The sequence below is a fragment of the Amblyomma americanum genome, chromosome 8 (genome assembly GCF_052857255.1).
Source record: "Amblyomma americanum isolate KBUSLIRL-KWMA chromosome 8, ASM5285725v1, whole genome shotgun sequence".
NCBI lineage: Eukaryota > Metazoa > Arthropoda > Arachnida > Ixodida > Ixodidae > Amblyomma > Amblyomma americanum.
This window is the reverse complement of record NC_135504.1, coordinates 68,545,518-68,572,247: the sequence shown is the minus strand read 5'-3', so window position 1 is coordinate 68,572,247 and position 26,730 is coordinate 68,545,518. Positions and strand designations below refer to the sequence as shown.

At 46.0% G+C, this 26,730-nt stretch overlaps 1 protein-coding gene across 1 annotated transcript; it reads right to left on the bottom strand.

Moving 5' to 3' along the window:
* Nucleotides 1-914: 914 nt before the first annotated feature.
* On the bottom strand, nt 915-26,730 carry LOC144102472 (uncharacterized). Its single transcript, XM_077635737.1, has 7 exons — nt 26,524-26,730; nt 25,418-25,568; nt 18,887-18,999; nt 14,731-14,881; nt 5,300-5,473; nt 3,950-4,072; nt 915-1,124 (listed from the first exon to the last, which is right to left on the bottom strand). Exons 1-7 carry the CDS (start codon nt 26,685-26,687, stop codon nt 915-917), a joined length of 1,086 nt encoding a protein of 361 aa, XP_077491863.1. The 5' UTR covers nt 26,688-26,730.

The window sequence follows — 26,730 nt, the reverse complement described above, 5'->3', positions numbered from 1 at the left end:
AGAAAATTTTGGATTCACAGAAAATAATAGTTCCCAGAGTTTGCGTTCCACTAAAAAATAAAAATTAAAAGTAGAGGTATTATATAAACGTTGACCGGCTTATATAAAGTAAAATATATCGAGTAAGCTTATTATTTAGTACATACTAACGACTACGGAATCAAAGCAGATTGACTCCTGGAAAATAATTTTACCCAATATCTGCAATGGACTTCGCACCAGAAGAAATTTTCTTTGGAGCAGTATATCGCGATAAAGGCTGCTACTTTGCAGGAAGGCAGAGATCAGTTTTAGTTTATGGGAGTTTAACGCCCCAAAGCGACTCAGGCTATGAGGGACGCCGTAGTGGAGGGCTCCGGAAGTTTCGACCACTTCGGGTTCTTTAACGTGCACTGACATCGCACAGTACACGGGCCTCTATAATTTCGCCTCCATCGAAATTCGACCGACGCGGCCGGGATCGAACCCACGTCTTTCGAGCCAGCAGCCAAGCGCCATAACCACTCAGCCACCGCGGCGGCAGAGATCAGGTCTTCGGTGTGTGTGCCATCTGGAACACCACAATGGCGGATACTTATTCGAAACTTTGCACAGACACCAACTTTATCCCTGCATACATTTGAAATTAATTCGTTTGTATTTTTCGTATCGAGAACTTTCCATTCACATACATTCGAAAATGAATTCATCAAAACACTATCATGCGCTTCCACAAATTTTTCCGAAAGAAGGACTGCAGAATTTTCTTTTATTTGCATGATTAATGCATCCATAGCTACTCCTTATTTTATGAAAGCCTTAAGTTCCTCCTATAACTCTTCTTTTGGTGCTCCATCGTTGACATTTTATTGGGGGAACACTTGGGATCATACGCGTCTCTCCTGCCGTGGTCAGAAAGGGCAACCAGTTCGACCTCAGGAAGCAGCGGCCGTGCACAACGTCTCGTTGAAAATATGATTGGCCAGATTTCTGTAGTAGTCCACGATTTTTCGGAGCGCCTTCAGGCGGCTGTGGCCGCGAAACTTGTTGAGCGACCTGCACACATTGGCGTAGTCGTCGTAGTCGACGTCGTAGACGGCAATGCCGAATGTCAGGTCTCGCGCTTCGTTCTTCACCTTGCATAGCTGCGTGTAAACCGTAATGAAATAAAACGTTCGCATGATTTTGCTCAGCTTGGATTTTAAAGCTCTTAGCAGTTCACGAAGAGATATATTTTACAAATATCGGGAAAAAAAACTAGGTGCAAGAAATATTTTAATATATGAGAATGGTGGTTACATCATGCAATGTCTGGTTTCAGTGAAATGGTCTCATAAAATATGGCATTTTCATTGATTAAGCAAGAACTCATGAGTAAAATATGCTTGTCTAAAAGCTTGAAAGAGACCACCGGCTGATTGCATGAGACATACAACAGCGATAAGGGCAAATTACAAAAAAAACAACAGCTCGTATATTCTGAGGACTCATCTACAGATTTTGAAATGCATTATTATATTACAGTATAGGCGTGTAAAAATTATGAAACAAACATACGAAGAAGTCAGTGCTCAGCCGCAGAAAATCTGAGCATGTACCAAAAGCGGACGTGGCATATGACCCACCTAACTGAACATCTCTTATATCCGTTTGTAAATAACTTCGCCATAGGTGAACTGCCACTTCGCATCTTTGTTCTATCTGCTTTGGACTACTCCTACAAAACAAATGAGCGGCTCTAATGGCTAACAACACTACGGGGAAATTCTTGCGAAAGGCGAGCCCCAGCTGCAGGCTCAAGGAGGCGCCCTCAGTTCGTTCCCTTTGATATTGGTTTTCAGTAGCCTTTACAAGAGTATGACGATACGGGCAAACAAGAAAACACATGCAGGAAAAACAAAGTGAGGAAGGGAGCCAGGCATCACGTCTTGAAGGATTTAAACTGTTTACAAATAAAGAGTGAAAGCGGGTCACCCGCGACCTCTGTCCTGTCGGGTACCATGTTCAGCTTGTCGTTTTGTGCCCTAACAGCGGGGGTGCTTTTATTGTCTTTCCTACCCTTGTCTTCTAATTCTTATTCTCTGAGGGGTACCCTCCCATTTCAACGCCGTCGTCCGAAAGAAGAGCTTATATACAGTAATAAGTGCATATTAATATTTCTAGACTGTTTCTTCGAGCATAGTTACTGAAAGAGAAACAAGGGCTCGAGGAATTTTTAAAATGTTTCCCTTATACGAACTGTGTGCACATTGGCAGCTACACAGTTCCTCGCTATTGAATATTTTATGACAGGGACTGCTGAAAGTATGTGAGGACTAGGTCTGTGCTGGGAATTTAGGCCAAACAGTAAATAGTTATTTTACGAGTTGCGACAGTGCGATTCTTGTTTATACTATTGTAGCAGTATAAAGCTGCTGGAGGAAGAACAGTATGGAGAAGGCTTAAAAAAATTACTTCTGCCTTAACGATAAAGTAGAGCAGGCTTTAAGCACGTTCATAATGCCTCACAAACGGTCTGAAATTGGAAACGTCGTACAGTACTAATCGGCTGTAGCCATGAAGGAGGCAGTCTGTCGAATCACTTTTTACTTCGTACTACAATGTTATGTACTGCTTCAAACGCCGTTCCCGCAGAACTCTCCTTAGTTTTTGAATACTGCAGCAATGTGCTTTTGAGAAGAACGGTGAGAGCACAAAAGAAATGGACTCCAACCTGTAGTAAGCAATACTAGCAAATAATTTGTTAGTATTGATTGACACTAAATGTCTCTGTGCAAGCCCACCAGCGATCATGTTTCAAATATTGATTTCAGAAGCCGCGCAGTCAGGAGAAAATGAAACGCGAACACTCACATGTCGTACTTTTCTACGTTGTAGGCTGATATTGGTTGACAAAACGTCCACCAATGCGCACTTATTAGATCTTTTACCAAGAAACATAAAGCTTTCTAGTTGTAGATTTCAGTCGAAACTGCACAAGTAATTAGATTTTTGTTCACTGGCGCTGTTCACGTTTCATTCCCGCTTGGCAGTACGTTAAGGCCTGGACGATTTACTAAGTCAATGCGGTTTGGAGGTATAGCGTGGCCTAAACGATGTGTACAACGAATAATGTGTTCGTAAAGCTGATGGAATCAAAACAGTATGACGAAGGTTTAAAGAAATAAAATTGCTTCTGCCGGGACCATGAAGTAGAGCAGGCTTTAAGCAGGTTCATAATGCCTCAGAAACGGTCAACACCGCACTACATTCCGAGTATAAATTTGGAAACGTCGTACAGTACTAATAAACTCTAACCATGAAGGAAGCAGCCTGTCGAATCACTTCTTACTTCGTACTAAAAGCTTATGTACTGCTGCAAACGCCGTTTCCGCAGCCCTCTCCTTACTTTTTGAACAATACTGTAGCAATGTGCTTTCGAGAAGGACGGTGAGAACACAAAAAGAATGCACTCTTATCAGTAGTAAGCGATACTAGCAAATAATTTGCTAGGATTGACATGGCCAAGTAACTCAAGTAAGGGAAGTGCTCAAATACATCAGTGAGGGAGTCAATCGGCAAGCCTCCACAAAATGTCGCTGAGCAAGCTCACGAGCGATCATGTTTCAAATATTGATTTCAGAAGCCGTGTAGTCAGGCGAGAACGAAACGCGAACACTCATATGTCGTACTTTTCTACGTTGTAGGCTGATATTGGTTTACAAAACGTTCACGAATGCGCACTTAGTAGATCTTTTACCAAGAAACATAAAGAATTCTGGTTTTAGACTTCAGTTAAAACTGCAAAAGTAATTAGCTTTTTGTTCACTGGCGCTGTTCGCGTTTCATTCCCGCTTGACAGTACGATAAGGTCTGGACGATTTACTAAGTCATTGCGGTTTGGAGGTATAAGCGTGGCCTAAACAATGTGTACAACGGATAATGTGTTCGGATAAAAGGGAAATACATAATGAGAGAAAAAAATACATACTTTGGAGGCTAGGCCAACTTCGTTGTCGTATGCAAACATAGTCCGGTTGTTATCGTAGGTAAGCATGGCGTAGTGCTGGGGCTGGTACCTCAGATTCGACACGTAATTTCTCGCCGTGCAGACCTGGAACGGAGTGCAGGAAGCCCCGCTAAAGGACTGCTGGCGGCAATGGAATGGTAGTGGAAAGTACGCAGGCAAACGCCATGCGCGTACATTAATTATTTGTAAGAAAATCTTCTGAATGAAACTTCAACCTGTGCAATGCGCCAAAAACAAGGCTGTCGTGCAAATAATTGCGGGCGCTGCTGATTCTCAAGTATTACCTACATCTCCTTTGTTAGTGAAGAATACGGCCGCTACCATAATTTGTGGGATTTGTCCAGAGAATGGAGCAAGCAGAGAACCCTACCGATATTCGTCGCTAAGTGATTGCTGCTGGAGTAACCTCACAGACTAGTTGAACTAGCCCTTTTGACGAGCTTTTAGTGAACGTCAGAATTTTTGCTTTCTACAGCCGCATGCACAGTACGTTCAAGCAGTTGGCCGGTGAAGCGCTCTTCCGTTGATCGTGACATATTCCACTCTTTCTTCTTTTAACCATGGAACTGCTCATTTTACTTGCCGTTAGTTTCAGCCAATTTCAGTCTCTGCTCAGATCGTTAGTCACACGCTTCACATTGGCAATTCAGTGATGTACTAGAGCGCAAGTGGTTTCACAGGAAAACGTACGAAGGGTGTGAAAGGAGGTATATTTTCTGTGCCATATTTTATTTATCAGAAGACAAAAACAACATAGCTGGATTCTTGAAACAGTGTACTAATTTACTCAAGAACCATTGAGATTTCTAGAGAACCAGAAACACTGCGCTGCCCTCGATAACACAGCACAATCATTAGCGAATGCCTTCGTCCGGAGTAACAATATTACCCCACGTTTTTCACCCTCAAGTGCTATGAAGAAATGCAGGCCATATCTACAGCAGACCCAAACCATTATGTTGTGTCTGAATGCGGTGCCCATGACATCCCGGCAACTACTCTAGCTTACATCACCGACAGCATCCGCTCCCTCTACCCCATGCCACATTGGGTATTAGCCAACGTAGCCAAAAACTTGTTTCTGGAGCAAGTTTACGCAGTATGACGTGACACCGTCGTCAATGATGTAGCTGTTTGCCTTGCAGGAAATGATTTTATTGCAGGCCTAGCAAAGTGCGCCCCTCAATATCCACACTCGTCCATACACGAAGGCGCTTTCGAAGAGGCGACAATTCGCAACACCAAGTTCTTCCCCGTAGGGTACCCAGACGAGAGTCTTGGGTTGCCTATGGTGAAGCTGCACACGCTTACCTGGGTGTAGCTTCCGAACGACTCCGCCCCGGGGTTCCGCTCACACCTCGAGAAGAACTCCAGCGGCTCTCCCTGGGCAGCCATCGTCCAGCGGCCCTTCATTGTGACGGACAGCAGCGCATGGGTGGTCACCTGTCTCCTCTGCAGCTCCAAAACGGCTTGCGGGCCGACCGACTGTGTGAGAGAAACGACTGTTGCAATGTCTGAGGAGCACCTTTGCGCTTTATCCTTACCGCTCATATGCTGGTCATTTGAGCTCTACGAGCCGTCATGCGCAGCGTGTAAGGAAAGAAAGGCAGACCAGGCTCACGTAATATACAAGTACCTGGAGCTCAAGCCAAAATCACAATGGGAGCTAAATACCCCAGAGCAGTCGGAGACTGCGGCAACCAGCTCGGAAGCAGACGTCCAGCTACGTGCGGTCGAGTGGTCAGCCGAAGTCGCCAGGGGCACGATAACATCAAAGCCACCGAATACTGTTGAGAAGAAGGAGATTCACCATGGACACTGGGCTCAGAAGCAACCAATAAGCTTCTAATGATCTGATGAATACGCTTTTTTCATTCCATGAACATTTGAGCGCAGCCTAAAACACTTTTTCTAAACCGGATTGAGTAGACATTGATTTGGGTTTCACAGCGTAATGATACCAAAGATAGCGTAAGTTAGAAAACAGCTAATTGTTGTTGAATGGTGAGATAGTTAACTTTATGCTAATAGAAAACTTTTCAGCAAAACAGTTCGGCACTTCGTTCTGTTAAACATCTGTAGCTGGCAATCAATAAGACCATTACTAGTGCCGAAATTTAGAAAGCACGAATGCACTTGGGGTTGTGGCCAAACGAATTTTGGGGGTTTCAAGCGCCGTTTGAAAATAACACAGCTAGGAAGCACGAGCAGCCACACAGACCAGGAAAAGTAACTCGTTGACGGACGTGTCACGTGTCCTTATTGGCACAGCGCACGACCTGCTGCTCTACACTGCTTGCTGCTCTAGTTCCCCAGGAACGGGTGCTGTGGAACCTGGATTTCTCAGGCATAAATCTCGGGTTCTAATGTCAGAATAGAATCGGGCGCCTAAGTAGATGTTTAAATCTTAGCCAATATTGAAATCTTAATATCTTTGAATAATGCGTGTTATTAAAATTTGGTCTTTAAAGGTACTGATTTATTTCTGACAAAAACTGGAATAAAAATTATGTCCATAAATAACATAGTTCTATAGTTATCTCCAAAGTTGTAACCACGCGTTTCTCTCGTAACAAAATATTTTCCACCAAAAGCGAGGCGTGCGGACGTGTGTCGCATGGGCTTTGCGAATTTACGCAACTCCAACTCGACTAATCATCGGGCCACCCAAATTTTTGGGAGAATCGAGAACAAGTCATCAGGACCACGAGGACACCAAATTCATTCCGGTAGGCCCAAATTTTGGATTTTTATCGAGGATAGAAGCGGAGACCACGTGGCAGGGCGTTAGGCCTAACGGCTAGGCCTAACCACCCCGGAGCCCACAGGGGCGCGCCGCCGGGCTGGAAGCTCTCGGATCGGTGATTGGCGACTCGGGCACACAATAACCCTACTGCAAGCAATATGGAACCTGTAATTATCCAGGAACAAGACAATTACCAGGAAATGGAGATCGCACCGACGACCACGTGCAACGGCGCGGGACCGGACGGCGGACCCATGGAATCTAAAGAAGCAGAGGCCATGCCACAAGGCAACACGATGAGCGTTAGCAGGCGGGCCGTGGAAACAGAACCAGGATGGACAATATACCAATCCAGGAAACAGACAGAGGGCGAATGAGATGGGAAAAGACAGCGCCCAACCCCTGCTGGGAATCACCAACAACAACAGCAAAATGGCGCCAGACAACGGGTCCGCAGACGGTGTGACGCAACCGGAGAGCGGCAAGGAAGGCATACAAAAGGGGCAGGCAAGGCAGAAGCTGCCCCCGCTACCCAGGGATGATATGAAGATCATCATCAAGCCACGATACGGACTTAAAGTGCAAGGAATGAAGCCCTATCAAGCTACAAAAGCCGTCGTAGAAGCGAGCAATAGAAGTATCAAGGCAGAAGACTTCATAGTCAGACTCAGGTCGGGGTCGAATATCATCATAGCAAGTATTTCAGACAACACAGCGAAGAAAATAAGAAACATCGAGAGCATTTCGTATGAAGGCACAACGTATCAAGTACAAGCGTACATCGCCCTACCCAGCGATATCGCACGGGCAGTCATACACGGATTACCGTCAGGCATGACGGAAGAACTCCAATCGCAGCTCAGATTGGGAACGCAGGACAACAGGATTGTAGCGGCACGAATGCTAGGTAATTCGGAGACGGCATTACTCTCCTTTGAGAAACCCAACAGTCCTAAATGGGTCCTCTTTTGTTCGGGAGAGTACCAAACCTACCCCTACAGGCCCACGAGGCAGTGCTGCTTCGTATGCGGCATGCAAGGCCATCGCTCGGATGTATGCCCGACACCGAGCGCAAAAACCTGAAGGCGCTGCGGAGCAAGCAATCCGAAGGAAGAACATCAATGTCAAGTCAAGTGCATGATCTGTGGAGGCGAGCACCTGACCGGCGCAAGGGAATGCAAACAAAGACTCAAGTCCGCGGCAGAGCTGAGAGGGCGCCCGCCACAAGGGGCGCAGCAGCAGAGGAGTCGTAGCCACAGCAAGAGACGCCGGCCGAGATGGTTCAGCTCGGAGCGGGACAGGAGTGGCAGTCATCCTCGCAACCAGGACGAGGGAGCCTTCCGTCAGCGCTGCCAGAGCCGGAGCCGGGGTCGCAGCGGCCGCAGCGGTGGACCCAGGGACGAGTCCTTCCCGCCCCTAGGCCACAAACACGGGATACCACCCAAACCACAACAGCAGAAGCAGAAAAAGTGCGGCGTTCAGGTGAGCTGGGGAGCAGGCCCTCCCAAATCACTTTTTCCGCAAAATGGGCAAAACAATAATGATGACAAAGACGAAATCAAAAAGATTAAGAAAGAGCTAGAGCTCCTTAGAGAGGAAAACAAGCAGCTCAAAGAAAGACTGTGGAAATACATCAGTGGGCAGCAGGCTCTTAGAACAGGCACCCCGGTGCACGTGCCAACGTCACCACGGAGTCCAACTCCCCACCAGTCGTAATGGAAAGTAATGCAGAGAACAGCATGGAAAGTCTTCTACGCAGCATACAAAATCAAATATCACAAATGCAGTCGCAAATGCAGCAGCAACAGCAGGAAAACCAGTTTTTCCGTAGCTATATCAAAAGCCAAACTGTTCAAAAAATTACAAGCAAAGGATAGGCTTTGCAACGAAAGAAGATTTGGGAACGAAAACCAAACTAGCAACAATAAGACAACGACATGGCAGGCAACAGCAAACTAAATATATGGCAGTGGAACTGTCGGGGTTACGGGCGCAAGCAGGGACTACTGCATTTCATATACACGCAGGGCTCACCGCATGATTTAATCCTCTTACAAGAAACTAATATAACTCCGGTTTTAAAAGGATACCAGTGCCAGGAAAATGGACGCACGGCAACTCTAATTAACCACCACCTAGTCACCATAGCGCATGACGAAATTGAGGGCACGGGGATAGAGCACGTTATAACGGAGGTTATTCCCAAAAAGAAGCATAAAGCCAAAAGCACTTTCATAGTAAACCTATATAGCCCACCCAGACAGAAGAGATGCAATTTCAATAAGCTCTTCATGGAGGTGGGAAGACTAGCTAAATCCAACACTCTGCTTATCGAGGGAGACTTCAACGCGAGAGACCCGAGCTGGGGCTACCAGAAAGGAGAGAAAAAAGGACAACTAATCTGTATAGCAGTGGAAAATGCAAACTGCACCCTACTGACAGATGAGAACCAACTCACGTGACTAGGGAATAGCGTTAGCCCAGACACGTGTCCAGACCTGACTTTTGTCTCAGAGGAGCGCGGCAGGTCGTGTGGGAGAAATTGCTGGAGAACCTGGGAAGTGACCACTATGAAATCAAGGTCACCCTTGAAGCAGATAATACTAAAAAAAAAATTGGAACCGCCCACATAACAGACTGGGACACTTTCCGGGGCAATTGTGGGCAGATGCAAGGCGCAATCACCTCAATAGAGTAATGGAGCAAGCAGCTGAAAGAGTTGCAGGAACAAAACACGCAAGAGATAGACCGAACGGAAGTCACACCGGAAGTGGATCCGAGGCTTCTTAGGCTATGGGAAGCAAGGCGAGGGCTCACAAAGAGATGCAAAAGACAGAAGCTTAACAGGAAGCTACGACTCAAAATCGCAGAGGTCAGCAAGAAGGCAGAGGAGTATGCGGCACACCTGGCCAGACAGGGGTGGGAGCAGCTTAGCAGCTCTCTGAATGGCACCCTTAGCGCGGCCAGAACGTGGAGGATACTCAAAGCCCTCATGGATCGGAGGATACTCAAAGGCCTCATGGATCCAACAAAGACCAAAGCAGAAAGTGGGAAAGCAATCCAGAGGCTGGTCCACAACAGCAAAGAGTCATATGAAGAGATCCTGGAGGTGGCCAAGAAGAAGTGCTTTGGCACAGACAAGCCGCAAGGATACCAAGGAGAATATCAAGGGGAGGAGAACGCGCACCTCGGCAGGGCGATAACCAATGAACAGGTTTATGCGGCCATCAGGGCGGTTACCAGAAACACAGCAGGAGGAGCCGATAAAATCAGAAACTCGCTTATTCGCAACCTCAGCGATGAAGCGGTGATGCAACTCACAGACTACCTCAATACACTGTGGGCAGAAGGCACACTGCCACGGGATTGGAAGCATGCAGAAGTTGTGATGATTCCCAAGCCAGGCAAGAAGTTGGACATAAACAATATGCGCCCTATCTCGCTCCCGTCGTGCCTAGGAAAGCTTTTTGAGAGAGTCATCACAAGGAGAATACGACAATAACTGGAAGATGAAGATCTGTACCCGCACAGTATGTTCGGCTTCAGAACAAATCTATCGACGCAGGACATCCTGTTACAGATCAAGGAGGAAGTCGCAGAAGCCGCCTTAAAAACAGGGGAGAACATCATCATGGCACTGGACATCAAGGGCGCGTTCGATAACGTCAGCCATGACGCCATCATGGAAGGGCTAACCGCTAACAACTGCGGAAGAAGAGTACACAACTACGTAAGGGCCTTCCTGTCAAACCGCACAGCTACGGTTGGACTGGGGGACCTACGCAGCAAGGCCTCCGAAACACCAAACAAAGGCACCCCGCAAGGCTCAGTGATCTCGCCGGTCCTCTTCAACATAGCCATGATTGGGCTAGGCAGACAGCTGAGCCAGATAGAGGGGATACAGCACGCTATGTACGCCGATGATATAACGATCTGGATCAGCCAGTGCTCCCCAGGGCAAAAACAAGATCTCCTGCAGCAGGCAGCCACATGCGTGGAGAACTACGTCAGAGAGAGAGGCCTGGCATGCTCCAACGAGAAGTCGGTAATTCTACGAGTGGGCAAGAGACCATCCAAAGGAATATACAACATAAAAATTGAAGGGGAGGCCCTCCCGGAACGCAACATGATCAGATTTTTGGGAATGTGGATCCAAAGCAGCGGGAAGTGCAGCTACACCCTAAGCCTTCTTCAACAATCAATGCAACAGGTCAGCAGAATGATCACCAGAGTATCACAGAGAAGATTTGGCATGAAGGAGAGTGACACGATCAAATTAGTCAAGAGCCTGGTGGTCAGCCGCATAACATACTCACTCCCCTACCACAAGATGACACAGCACGAAAAATAACAAGCAGACACTTTAATCAGGAAGGCTTTCAAGACGGCCCTAAATATACCAAGAAATACGTCAAACGAGAAGCTCCTCAAGTTGGGAGTCCACAATACGTTTGACGAGCTAAAGGAAGCTCAAATAGGGGCCCAAATGTACAGGCTCCAGCAGTCAGCCACCGGCCGAGCGCTCCTCCGAAGGCTGGGATACTTAAGTGAAGAAGTGGAAGATATGGTTGCGGGCATACCTGATAACATTCGCCAAACGCTCAGGGTGTGCCCAATCCCTCGCAACATGGACCCTAACCTGCACGCAGGGAGAAGGGCTGCGAGAGCAGGGTATGTAGAAAAGCACTTAGCTGAAAAAACAATTTTAGTATACACAGATGCGACTTTGCATCGATGGAACCGAAACACGAAGGAACACAGAGTAGTATCGGTGGTGGTGAACCATCAAGGGGACCTAGTCACCAGTATATCACAGAGCGGCTGCAGAGTATCCGAGGGGGAAGAAGCTGCTGTTGTGCTAGCAGTGGCTGAAGGATACCGCAGAAATAAATCGCTCACAATAATCACTGACTCCAAAGAAGCATGCAGGCACTACACTAATGGTAGGATCAGCAAGGGAGCGCTACGCATCATCCTCCAGGTGGGACCCCCGAACAAAGAAATTCAGCACCAAATTTTCTGGGTGCCGGGGCACACCGGGGTGACTGGGAATCAGAGGGCCGACGATCTAGTTCGCGAGCTTACCAACCGAGCAGATACATCAAGTGACCCTGAGCCCACCACAACGGTGGAACCATCGTACACGGAAATCCTAAATCACTACAGAGGACAGAGGATAGCGTATCCTCCACACACCAGCTATTAAGGCAATATGAGGCAGTTGGTTGGCGTAGACTGCAAACAGGAAGCTTTCATAACACACATACTTAACAACATGTTTCGGAACCAGTGCGCGGACACATGCAAGTGGTGTGGAGCCACCCCCCCCCCCCTTTATACCATATTACATGGGAGTGTAAAAACAATTATTCATTCCATAAACGAGCCCAATGCGGAACAGTGGGAGAGCCTGCTCACCAGCAGCGTGCTGGCGGTCCAAAAAGGACTGGTCCAGCATGCGTATGAGGTAGCAAGACTCAGTGGGGCCCTGGAATAAGGGCACCACCCCTGGAAGACTCGGAACTTCAACATGAAGACACCCGGGTCCCGCTGAATCGACCAATATTTGGCGCAAATAAAGTTTTCTCTCTCTCTCTCTCTCCACCAAAAAATTTCCTAATAGTCATGGCATTAATAGTTTTGTTCTCGTAAGTTTTCTCAGCAGAATAATAATAATTGCCTGTTAAAATCTTTATCCTTCAGTTTGCATTTGATAAATAAAACGCATAGAAAAGGGACGCAAAACATTTGAAACACATTGGCTAGCTCTACAAGCCTACCAACATTGAATTTTAGTTTGTATGATGCCTTGTTTCATTTCAACATCGGGAACAAATGGATGCCAGACGTTCTGAAGCCCATTGAGGTCATCCGCTGAACGCTAAAAGCGCGGCCTCAAAAACTCGGACGTGAACTGCAGAAATTTGGCAATTGACTAGTGAACACGACTTAGCCATTTTTATGACTTCTTCAACCACTGGTATTAGTGTGCCACACAACACAACTAATTTTTCAAAAATCTTACTGCTAAAAATTACTGGCGTCCATCTCTCAAATGCCCGTTATCGTCGCCTTGCACTTTTTTAATGCGTTACCATTAGAACTGTCTATGCAAGCGGGAATGGCGAGCGCCATCTCTCAGTAGTCAGTGCAAATACTAAGAACGAACTTTGTATACTACCTCGGATATAACGAACTTTCTTGTATTGACCTCACGGATATACCATTCATTCATTCATTCATTCATTCATTCATTCATTCATTCATTCGGCCACCGTGGTGGCTCAGTCAATAAGGAAAAAAAAAGCCGCGGTGGCTCAGTGGTTATGACGCTCGGCTGCTGACCCGAAAAACGCAGGTTCCATCCCGGCAGCGGCAATTGAATTTCTATGGAGGCGAAATTCTAGAGCCCAGCCTGGTATGCGATGTCAATGCACATGAAATAATCCCAGGTGATCTAAATTTCCGGACCCCTTAACTACGGCACTCCTCATAGGCTGAGTCGCTTTGGAACGTTAAACCCTCTTAAACCATATACCATAAATCCTCACAGCTACGTCATTGAGAGCAGCGGCAAATGAGCAATGCGCCACCTTAATAATCATAAATACCAACTGTGTCTTGTAAGAGAAGACTGTAGAGTTGTGAGTAAAAAAAAAATTAGCACTATAGTGACGTGCCACAGGAGCAGCAGATAGCAATGCTCCGCGCTCTGGTTACGAGCACAGCGATAACAAAATTGCCAGGTGTGTTTGCAGAGCACGGCGCCGATAAAGCCACGCGGTGCGGTTTTCACCACTCCGATGACGTCATTGTGCTAATATTTCTTTTTTTGCTCGCAAGTGTGCAAGTGGCGACACGTAATGCTGACTGGACACATGCCTTCAATTGTTATGCAAGTGGGGATGGAATTAGAGGAGGAATTACGGAAATAAAAAGACGTTAAACACAGCGCTTAGCGCAATTGTCTACGATTTTTTCATTTTTTTCACTGTCTTTGGAAACTCTTCTAAAAGAAGGCATAAACGATTTGATTTGTAGGAAAATAATATTATTTAGGGGCATACCTGCTGAAGAGATGAGCTAGACTACGCATGGCATGTTCCTTAACTTCTTGCTCCTTCTTTTCTCTCTCTGAATGCTGTCCAGGGTGTCATAATTAGGTGTTCACGGGACTGAGTGAGTCACGGCTCCTTTTGTTTCCTCGTAATTTCATCACCGCACGTTTGCCGCAGCTTTTACCTAACCTCCTCGTAACTTTTTTGCTGCGGAATAAAATTTGATTTGATTTGAATTCTTTTCGCAGCTGCAGTAAATTCTGCTCTCAAGCGCTGCATCATCTTGCGAAAAGAGAACTAGCCCTATCGCAGCGACAGCTCACATAATTGCGACATTGTAAGTTCTCTTGTGGCGAAAGACGGGCATGAAATAGTGAAGAGAATGTTCTGGACACGGTAAAAAGTTCAATTCTCTCCTCTTCTGCAACCTGCGATATGGTGGCCAATTTTTTGTACTACTAAACGAAAGTATGTGTTGCTCTTTTGAGCTGAATACCCGCCGCATTCCGGCTTTACATTTTATATTGCTGGAAATATCCCAGGAAAATTTGCTGCAGTTTTTGCCACATGACCTTGACGTGGCGTTAGCGACAGAATACTGAGAACCTAATGGCACATTGATGTGCATGGCATCTAGAATTATTTCAGGTCCAGACTCTAATACCTCTAATGGCTACAAGACTACACGCTCTGACAAACACATTTACCATCGCTCTTTCTGGCTGCGCAAAATGAGCGGTGCGTCACCACAGCCAAAGCGCGGAGGCTGCTTCGTTCATTCGCATAGTGGCCTCCGAGGCAGCACCAAGTAGTGCACACCATTCTAAGAAGCGTCGGAAGCAAGCCGCATTCTCTCCCAACTTTTAAATGGGAACCTAATGCTAGCTTCCGAATAAAGGCGAACTAGCGCTTGTCATCAATGGAGTCGTCTGACTGACCAGGTCGTAGAGGTAGCTCCCTCGGAACTGAGGTGGCAAGGGGGGCGCCGACAACCTGGTGGGAGGCACGACGGCGCAGTTGGCGACCGTGCTGTCCCCGAACGGGTAGTGGCCGTACATAATGAGCAAGTCCGGGATGAACTGGAGCCTCCTGAACGTGGACAACACTGAAGTGAGCCCTGGAAAATTGTTTCTTACATACTCAACAATTATGGACAATTGTTACATTTTACAACGGGGAAAGGAATTGTCAACGCAATTTTTTTGTACTCTGACGAAGACGAAGAAGCTGGCTCTATTGCAAGCTTCGTCTCTTCGTCACATTACCCGGTGCTAGAGAGCGATCGGCGAGATCGTCGATGAAAGACAATGAAGAAGATGTGCGCGAAATAGTGACGGGCTTGAGATGACGGTACAAAAAAGATGGCAAGGTGGTGTAGTGCTGGCGTTCATGCTGCATTACGTGACGTTTTCTTCATGCCGGCTAGCATAACACCAACTTGCCATCTTTGTTGTACCGTCATGTACAGCCCACCACTACTTCGCGTGCATGTTCTTCAGTGCCAATCATTGAAGATCTGATCGATTGGTCAGTGGCCTCTTGTAATGTCACGAAGAAGACGAAGCTGGCAGTAGCACGGCGCTAAGGGTACCTCTATCCAGGTAGCGCTCCCGTTCTTTCTGCCAGCGTGATTATCGTTCGGCTCGAGCGCCATAGGATTTGCATTGGGTTCAATTTGTGGGATTCTCTATGATTACATAATTGCAACTCGTAGGTTGATTTGCTCATTTATAATTCTTCGAGCTTATCTTTTTTGAGCAAAATGCTTGCGGTTATTTTACTTTAAATATTCTTCTCTCGTTTTTTATTAACACATTTTTCAAAATTCACGCTTGGTGCTAAAAATTTTTCAGTCGTAATCTTCGGTGAAAATTTCCTTGTTGATGCCGCTACACATTGGCCAATCCCCCCTCCCCCCCTCCTTGGGTATGTGCCATGTTTTAAGAGGAAGAAGTAGAACACAACAACAATGGAGCAGATGAAATCTGTTGTCCATCGTTCACTGCGCCTCATTCTCCGGCTGGCTGCCACGTAACAACATACTATAAGATTTCATCTCAACAATAAATATACCAGCAGATCTCCTTTCGGCGGGTATATATTCTTTCGTAATTAACGTTTTTGCTATTGTCAAAAGCATTCCCTATTGGTTTTCTATATGGCGGTTTTAACTGCTCGATGCGAGCGATGGAAAAACTTTAAAAGCAAGATTTTGCTACTATGGGAAGAATGGACCACTTCCTTCAAATCTCCCAAAACAGTACCTTAATTACAATTCTCCAATATTTAAAAAGTTTGTCCAAGAAAGTTAGACATGATGTGACTGATAGACCTTAGGCTCACACAGACTACTGGCTTTGTACAGCGATCTAAATGCGATTATGCAAGCAAGCTGTATATTCGTGAAACAATGGGAAATTTAAATACAATTTTAACAGGTAATTACTACAATTTATTAAGCAATATAATTAACAAACGCGGCTAGCTCTCTAGGGAGCGATAGCACAGATACTACGACTAAAAATCCTACTTACGGCCCTGAGATTAATTTTTACTTTGTGTTCAAAGTCACAATGAAAACTCCCTAAATGTCTTCGTTTCTTGGAGACGAGTCAGTTCCAACGCATAACTAAGAACTCGATACTCAGTGCACCCTAATCGCCTTTTTTCTTTTTCTAATTTTTTCTCACTCTCATAATACTTTTAGACGGCTTGTGTATTTACTTGTGTGAAATGCGAAATTTATTCCCAGGTAGTTAAAAAAATTGTACTGAAGCAGGTCCCAGGGTTATTGTTAAGATACAGTGTAATGAATCATATGAACTCGCAGCCACAGCAAAGCTCCAGAAGATAGCGAGATGAGTGAGTTGTTGTGATTTTAGCCACTACTATGATGACTGTGACGGACTATTCCTTTCATATAAAGTTTAGCATTTATTACTATTTAGCTCTGCACTCCCGTTTGTATTTACATGCTAAGCAACAACGCAATTCGCGGCAGCTCACACCTTGAAGCAATCAGAAGCCCTAGGCAGCCAGATTAATTCGTCCCTTTTAAATGTATTCGTTCCTCGCTCTTGCTCGCTTGTTGCCAAAATTCAAAGGAAGCGAAGGAGATTTCTTGTCGTGCTAGCAATCGTTCTGATTGGTATTTGTCCCTGAGAAACAATAATTGGTTCTTTATATCCATGCACGTATTTTGTTCTTGACTGAATTTTTTCCTACCAAGATTATGCAATGTGAGCACAATTGCTGGTAATCACTGTATATTGGATGCCTTTTATGGGTGAATTTCTTAAACTGGCGTACAGTGCATTGCAAATTTCCTCGGTAACACTATTCACGGAACGGCAGGTTTTGCAAAAAAAAGGCATACTGAGAGGACAGAAAAATATGCACGCCATAATTGTCATCTATTTCCTAGCGTGGCTCCAGAAAATAGACCACTTGTTTAAAGTTCCTGTGGTTGTCGTGGCCTTTGGAGCAGTTTTCGCAGGAAAGGCGAAAGCGATTAAACGGTCGACACAGTTTTGAGCAATCGCTATTGCCCTGCTTATGAACTGTGTACAACGCAGGCATTTCTTGATGCCGCTAATGTCTGTGAGGTCTTAAGGTTGTGCTCGTCGGGTTAGAATTATTTTATAAAATCTATGCGCTATGTTTCGTCAGGTCTCCAACTGCCTGACCTTCCCTTAGCGTTGCCGTTTTTGTATGTTGGCAAAAATTTAATTAGGTTTAGCTCAGATGTAACATGCATTTTCGTTTCTATTTTTCTTAAACCTTTATATTTTGCACAAGCCTTTATCGAGGCAGCTAATGAAAACATAATAGTTTATTTATAAGGAGTAAAACGATTTCAACCGATCCTTCGTTTGCTTCCAGACGCTAACCATATTATTCCTTGTTAATCTTTCAAACTTCTTGAACCTTCATGTAATTTACTTCCTCTCATTAATTGCCCTTTCCATGGTGGCTCGGTGGCTTTGGCGTACGACTGTTGATCCAAAAGTCGCGGTCTCGAATTCCGATCACGGTGGCCACATTTTGCTGTAGACTACATGCTGCGCCATATGAGTGATATAAATTAACCAGAGGTCCTTCACTACGGCGTTCGTCAACAGCCGTTCGTCTATTCGTGACGTTGAACTCCATATACCAATAACAAACTCTTCCATTTCTCTTTGCATGATAATTATTTCTACATGTTCTGCTACATTCACTTCATCCTTTAGAGTTTCTGGTTTCATGACCCTGCACATTCTGATGAAATCTCCTCTTTACAGAAATTGCTATGCCTGTCTTACGTAGGTGCAGAACCTCACGCTTCAGTCCATCCTTCAGGGATTGTTAAGGACGTATTGATATAATACAGATACTGAGCACCTTTTCAGCAGGTAAGCTCCGTCCCTGCAACAGGGCTTAGTTTCGCCAGTTGGTCGGTATGGATGGGGTAATAAGGTAGAGAACAGGAGGCACGTTTGATCCGGTCCTCTTCTACCGATACCCCACTGACAACCTTTGTGACGATGCCTTTTTGGACTAAATATTATAGGCTTGAAATTCTCAGTGACAAATTTCTTGTTGTTTTTAAAAGCTTTAACTTTCTTTTGAGGACTGTGTTCGCGGCATAGTTAAAGCATAAACAGTCTTCTACTTTAGACATAACAGGAATTTGACTACTACTTATCTGGTGTGAAGGATGGAGGAATTGATTTCTGAACTCTGCTTGGACGGAGTTCTTGACCTGTTCATGGTTTCTGTTCTCAGCAAACACGAGAGCGAAGCCTTCGATAGCATCCGCACCAGCTAGAGACCGGTTTGGCGTGCTTTAGTTTTCGGGGCCGTTTGCCGAGGATAGCTGTAGGTGCCTCTTTGCTGCCACCATATTCAGGGGAGAGTAGTTCAGAACGCGAGGAACGCCCAAATGCATGGATCAGGCATTGTCATATAATGTGATAGGTTACACTGCAAGTTCTGTAGGGCAATGATCATAACTTATTGTTTGTGTACTTGGGATCATCTGCGTCACCTCGGTAGTTTGCTTTAAAGGTGCGCTCACTATTACTTCATAACAATATGACCAACTAAGCTCACTTGAATTCCTCGTCAAGCAAGTAAATCCACTGTCTGCCTGGAGATGGCGCGGCGAGAGCTGTTAACGCACGGTGGCGCATCGCCGTCTGGGTCTGGGAAAGTCCATCTAGATCCTGTAAACGAAAAGAGAAAAGAAAAGAGCTGCTGCTTGAAGATTTTAAACTCATTTCTTTTCATCTTAGAGCCCTTACAACCTTGCAGCTTTTTATAGTATGGGATTACAAGTAACCCAGCAAAGTTACGCCACATTTCATTTCATTTATTAATACCCAAAGGGCCATTTGGCATTACAGTGGGGACTGATCAAATGGCTAACACCTTAAACAAAAGAAATAAACGCAGCAAAATAAAAATATCCAAGTTATTAGGCTCCTAATTATACAATGTTAGCTAGTGCATTTTTAGAACGTTGATGTCCTTCAATGGCGGCGATAAATCTGGGAAGGCGATTGTAATCCTGTGATGCTCGTGGAATAAAACTGTGGGAACAGGAATCGGTACGAGAAGAAATACTTAAAACTTTGTGAGATTGGTCAACGCGGGCAGAACGACCGGAAGGATTATAATTTAGTTCATTGAGCAGGTGGGTGTTACGGAAGTATATTTGGTGAGAAAAGCAGAGGCGAGAACTACAGCGTCGATAGGCGACTGAAGGTAGTCTTAGCGCTTGTTTCATGGTAGAGGTACTGGCAGCCCGATTGCAGTTATGAGGAATGAACAGAGCAAAATTATTCTGAGCAAGCTCGAGTGAGCTTAGCAGAGCTCGGGTCCCATACAGAGGAGGCGTGCTCAACTTTAGTGCGGACAAATGCTTTATAAAGAAGCAATTTTAGTGGTAGTGGGCAGAAGAAAAATTACGTCACAGATCTCCGAGCCGTCGACTTGCTTTGCATATTATGTGGGTAATATGAAGAGACCATGTTAGGTCTGACGTAATAAGTACGCCGAACTAGCGGAAAGATGTTAAAGACTGAAGGATAGTGTTGCTAAGATAGTAGACGTGATGCACTACGAGATACGCGCAAACCTATTAGCCGCAAAAGAATCTAGCCCGAGAAGCTGACAGCGAGAACTTTTCTTCTACTGAAGGTATTGCCAACTTCTGGTTTCCCCTTGGTTACCTGCCTACATTCTGCCTATCTGCGGCTTGCAGAATTTGTGGCGTCAGCAATACGGCTCGAGACGTTCTGCAATCCGTCTGAGTAAAGAACAAAGATAGGCATTCAACAACCGAACCTCCATCACCAGGCTTGACCTGCGCTCTGAAGCACACAGTCCTTTGGCTAGAGATGTCCTATTTTTGAAGAGCGATTGATCACAGTCTGTGCTGTATCCTACAGTACAGACCAATGCCGAGGATATTTTGTAGACCGGGAGATAGTTTTATTTTATAAAATACTAGGGAATGTCGGTGACGCCGATGCCACCGAAAAGCCAACAGGACGGTGCATGCAAGACATGGCAGAGGTGACAGATGGGCAGTTACTGTACCTAAAGAAAATTTTGTTTTTTTAGGAAAGCGAATGGCGCAGCAGCTACCTCGCATATCTCTGTGGACGACGGAACTGCACCTTAAGGAAAGGGATAAAGGAGGGAGTGTAAGAAAGAGAAAAGGACGTAATGGAGGGATCGGGAATAATTTCGGCCAACTGAAGATCTTTAACGTGCACTGACATCGCACAGCATTCGGGCGCCTTTTGCGTTTCGCCTCCATCGAAATCCAGCCGCCGCGGTCGGATTCGAACCCGGGTACTCCGGCTCAGTAGAAGAGCGCCTTAACCACTGGGCCAGAGTGGCGGTTGATTATAGTAACGAAGTGTGTTTTTTGGGTTGCTAATAATGTTCGAGCGAGGTGTGCTGGGAGGTAAATTCGATAGAAAACTCGAGAGAAAACTCGACAGCTGCGGAAGGAGTGGGGTGGGGATGATTCGAGACCTCTGCTTAGAGCAGACACGATCTGGTATTGCTGCTAATACTATTTTTGTTTTTGTAATTGTTAAATACACGACTTTTGTGCCCTACCAGGTTTATGAGAAATTTCTTGGTGTCTCGGTGATTAGATTTCCTTAAATCCTAGGTTATGCTCACCTATCACACTATTTCACCCTTTTCCAGTATGTGTGCTCTTTTTTTCTTCCTTTCTGATCTCTTCATTTTTCCTTAGTGTTGCAATAGTATTTAGCAAACAGAATAAGTACCCTGTTATTAGAGAGGTCTACAGATTTTACTATCGTTTTCGGGGGCTGTCCTCCAAGTCCTTAATAGATCTTATTGTTGATTTTAATAAACCACTGTTTTAACTGGCGCTATAAAAGTTCCGCCTTAAGGGTATGAAGCAACAGTGTTAATGGCCATACATGATGTATTGGTAATTGTCATTTTTTCATTGATAAATCCCTGGGGGTCCTCAAACCACCTCTGGCGCTGTGGGGCAGCTGTTACGCGATGTGCCACTGGCCTGCGACGGCAGGTGTTGCCAATAGTTGGGCTTGTGCAACCCTGGTTGCTCTTCCTGAACAACTTGTCGCGACCAATTGTTAATTTAACTGCCACCTGCCACGCTGATCATTTTGCTCGCAATCCAGTGGGCAGGTTGTGATGACGCCACCAGGTCACGTGTCCTAGGTGGCCCATCTAGGTTGCCTTACCGAGAATTTTTGCTCACAACGCTGACGACAACGACGACGTCGAATTTGCTGCACAACGTGAGCCCTAACGCTATCGCGTTCATAAATTAGTTATGCTGGAAGAGCTTTCTTTTGTAGCGATAGCTACACAACGCCAGCAACTTCGCGAGGTCAGCGTGGCTGCGCGCTGAGCCGTGGCACCATCGCTCCGTCAGCTGTGCGCATGCGCGGAGTGACGTCATAGACCGCAGCTGGTGTGCGTGCTGCGCGCTTCGCCGTCGGCGCCGCCAGCTTCGTCAGTTGTGCGAATGCGCGGAGTGACGTCAGAGCACGTAGCTGGTGTGCGCGCCGCGCGCCTACATTACGCTAGCACTTAGAGCGTTCAGCTTGGCGGCGCCGTTGCCACTGTGGCAGCTTCCGGCGGCGAGGCGCGCGGGCGAAACTGAGTGGGGGAGGAGTGCAAACGGAGAGAGGGGGGAAAGAGTGAATCCACATCCAGGAACGAAGATGAAGAAGGAACGCCCAGTGAAACGCAGCGGCGAAAGACTGACTTTGCAATTCGACTGAGCGCACTCAAGTCGGCCAGCTGTAGCTATCGCGTCAATCCAGGTTTAACCAGAGCTAGGTATGCAGCGATGGCGTAAATGTAGAACATCCGCCTCGCGTGCAAGAGGACCGGGGTTCAAATACTGGTGCCGCGCAATTGTCCACGTGGTTTCAAAAAAAAATCCGCGTGTCGATGGAATTGCATAACCAGGCCTGGAGTGCGGCCTGATCTCGGTGAACAGAACCGACAACGCACTCTCTCACCTGAGCAGGATTTGGCCACCCTGGTGTAGTACTTCGCCACAACCTTCTATGATCAAACCAGTTAACCCTTGGCCCTCGGTCCCCAGCGGCTGCGGAGCAACTGACCATGGCGGCGGTCAGACCTGTGACGCAGCGGAGGCTGCTAAGAATCTCTGGCTCCGGACAGGCCGCCATTGGAATCTGAACCTGGCAACGTTTAACGCTAGAACTTTATCTAGTGAGGCTAGCCTAGCAGTGCTGTTCGAGGAACTAGCGGGAATTAAGTGGGATGTGATAGGGCTTAGCGAAGTTACGAGGAGAGGTGAGGCGTATGCAGTACTAAAGGATGGACACATACTGGGCTATCGCGGATTAGAGGATAGACGAGAACTAGGTGTGGGATTCCTCATTAATAAGGATTTAGCAGGCAACGTAGAGGAGCTCTATAGTATTAACGAGAGGGTAGCAGCTATAGTAATTAGGCTGAATAGGAGGTACAAGCTGAAAGTGGTGCACGCTTACGCACCCACATCCAGCCATGATGACCAGACCGTTGAAAGTTTCTATGAGGACGTAGAATCGGCAATGAATACAGTAAAATCGCAGTACACTGTACTGATGGGCGACTTCAACGCGAAGGTGGGCAAGAAGCAGGCTGACGACCACGCGGTAGGTGACTATGGGATAGGCTATGGGATAGCCTATGGGATAGGCTCTAGAAATAGCAGGGGAGAGTTATTAGTCGAATTCGCGGATAGAAATAATTTACGGATCATGAATACCTTCTTCCGCAAACGAGAAAACAGAAAGGGGACCTGGAAGAGCCCCAACGGCGAAACTAAAAATCAAATCGACTTCATACTATGCGCTAAACCTGGCATCATTCAGGATGTGGCCGTCCTCGGAAAGGTGCGTTGTAGCGACCACAGAATGGTAAGGTCTAGAATTAGCTTAGACTTGAGGAGGGAACGGAAGAAGCTAGTGAAGAACAAGACCATTAACGAGTTAGCCGTAAAAGGGAAAGCACAGGAGTTTAGGATAGCGCTGCCAAACAGATATTCGGCTTTAACCGAGGAAGACGATCTTGATGTTCATTCAATGCACGATAATCTGACATCAATAATTACGGAGTGCGCAGTAGAAGTAGCCCGTAGGACAGTTCGAAAGGATACCGGGAAGCTATCTCAGGCAACGAAAGATCTGATTAAGAAGCGTCAAAGCATGAGGGCGTCTAACCCTACCGATAGAATAGAACTAACGGAGCTATCAAAGTTAATAAATAAGCGCAAGGTAGCCGACATAAGGAAATTTAATATGGAGAGAATCGAGCATGCTCTAAAGAACGGAGGTAGCCTAAAAGCAGTGAAGAGGAAACTAGGCATAGGTAAAAACCAGATGTATGCATTAAGAGACAAGGAGGGCAATGTCATTAGCAATATGGATAAGATAGTCAACGTAGCCGAAGAGTTCTATACAGACCTGTACAGTAGCCAATGTAATGAGAGCGCTAATGAGAAAGACAGCAGTGCACAGCGATGCGTCATCCCGCCAGTAACGAAAGATGTAGTAAAAAAAGCCTTAGAAGCAATGAAAAGGGGAAACGCAGCTGGGGAGGATCAGGTAACAGCAGATCTGTTGAAGGATAGAGGGGACATCGTGCTAGAAAAACTAGCCACCCTGTATACGCAATGCCTTATGACCTTGACTGTACCAGAAGCTTGGAGGAATGCAAACATTATCTTAATTCATAAGAAGGGAGACGCCAAGGACTTGAAAAATTACAGGCTGATCAGCTTACTATCCGTTGCCTACAAAGTATTTACTAAGGTAATCGCTAATAGAGTCAGGGCAACGTTAGACTTTAATCAACCAAATGATCAGGCAGGCTTTCGTAAAGGATATTCCACAATAGATCATATTCACACTCTCAATCAGGTGATAGAGAAATGCGCAGAATATAACTAACCTCTATATATAGCTTTCATTGATTACGAGAAAGCATTCGACTCAGTGGAAACCTCAGCAGTCATACAGGCATTGCGTATTCAGGGGGTAGAAGAGCTTTATGTCAAAATACTAGAAGATATATATAGCAACTGCACAGCTACTATAGTCCTCCATAAAGTCAGCAATAAAATTCCAATAAGGAAGGGCGTCAGGCAAGGAGACACGATCTCGCCAATGCTGTTCACCGCATGTTTACAGGAGGTATTTCGAGGCCTGAATTGGGAACAGTTGGGAATAAGAATAAATGAAGAATACCTAAATAATCTCCGATTTGCTAGTGACATTGCCTTGCTGAGTCACTCAGGAGGTGAACTGCAAATCATGATCAATGAGTTAGACAGGCAGAGCGGATCGATGGGTCAAAAATTAACATGCAGAAAACCAAGGTAATGTCCAACCGCCTAGCAAGGGAGCAACAGTTCACAATTGGCAGCGAGAGCTTAGAAGCTGTGACGGAATACGTCTACTTAGGGCAGGTAGTGACAGCTGATTCGGAACATGAGAGGGAAATAACTAGAAGTATAAGAATGGGGTGGAGCGCATATGGCAAATTCTCGCTGATCATGAGTGGCAGCTTACCAATTTCCCTCAAGAGGAAAGTGTACAACAGCTTCATCTTACCGTTACTCACCTACGGGGCAGAAACGTGGAGGCTAACGAGAAGAGTTCAGCTTAAGTTAAGGACAACGCAGCGAGCCATGGAAAGAAAAATGATAGGTGTAACGTTAAGAGACCGGAAGCGGGCAGAGTGGTTGAGGGAACAAACACGGGTTAATGACATCCTAGTCGAAATCAAGAGAAAGAAATGGGCTTGGGCAGGGCATGTAATGCGAAGGCAAGATAACCGCTGGTCCTTAAGGGTAACGGAGTGGATTCCAAGAGAAAGTAAGCGTAGCAGGGGGCGGCAGAAGGTTAGGTGGGCGGATGAGATTAAGAAGTTTGCAGGCAAAGGGTGGATGCAGCAGGCAAAAGATAGGGTTAATTCGAGAGACATGGGAGAGGCATTTGCCCTGCAGTGGGTATAGTAAGGCTGCTGCTGATGATGATGATGAAACCACAGCCATTTTTTTCTCAACCTAACTGCTGCAACTATAGGAGAGAGCCGTACTTTGAGGCGCAACACAGCCGTCATCACTTGAGTTCGCGTCGCCCCTTCGGGCGTGTCGAGAATTCCGGTGTGGAAGATGCCGCTCTGCCAGAAGACATCGAGCAGATTTGGTTTGATCCGCCTCAGATCGTTTCCGAGCTGGGTCGTGTGCCTGCAAAATTCGACATGGCGAACTCTTGACCACAAGCGCGGTAAAAGGAAAAAAAATGCAGCACAGCTTAATTTCATCGCCACATTACGCTGTGCATCTAGAGTGTCCACATATTTACAGTGGCACTGCGAGATGCCCTATACATGCGACAAAACCGCAACATTAAATTTCTTCGTCCCTTTTTCAGTGAACACAAGGAATATCAAAAAAGAAATCTGCCTTCATGGGTGGTGTGCTTTTCCTAGCTTGTGTTGAGAACACCGCCTTTAAACAAGTTCCTTTGTGTGGGTCAGACACAAAGTGATCTGGATTTTCCTTTTTTTACGAAAAGGCCTAAAATATGACGCCGTATTGCTACAGCGTGATTTTAAAGTTATTCGACTTTTTGTTCAGTTTTGTCAGGTATAAAATCGTTTACCCTTCCTTTTTGTATCAATAACACGCTTGCCTGGAAACCTAAGCACCTTCCAATGGAGCCCAATTGTTTTAAAAGCATCGCTTTCGAGAACAATTAATAAATAAATTGGTAGTGGCTTAGCTTGACTAACCATGGATTTCAGCGAAAAGGTTTTGCACGCATGGTTACTCATCACATGACTTTACATCGCCCAATCGGATGTTCTAAAGGTCAAAGCTAAGCCCAGAGGTCACCTAAATGTCGTGGGTCAAAGATTCGAGACCATAATTGTACCTCATATGGTCTTACACTGCTATCCTTGGTTGGGCTGAAGGTCGTTCAAGGTCCTACCCGAAAACTGGTTTACATAGCGTAGTGAAGCTTTTCACTTCAAAAAACTATTCGTCTTTGGCGGCACAGAGGCGAGAAATGGTAAAGAATTGCTGAAAAACGACTGCTCAGTTGGTAGGGTATTGACGATCTCGCAGCATGTGTTACAATGAGTCGCAAACTTTCCAATCATACATAACCGGCTATATATTGGCCAAGGTCACTCACTGAAACGCGAATGCTACCCCCAGGGTGGTTTTTTTGTACGTTGAGGCAGCATGCATGAAAGTCACCAGGTCCAGCTCAAACGGCCCGCCACCGAAGAGATTGTTTCGGTTGTCGGCGTAGATGGAGTCGTAGAAGGCGATGTCGCACAGGCCGTCGCTCGCCATGACCGCGCGTGACGTTGTTCTGCGGCCGTAGGTGCAAATCAGC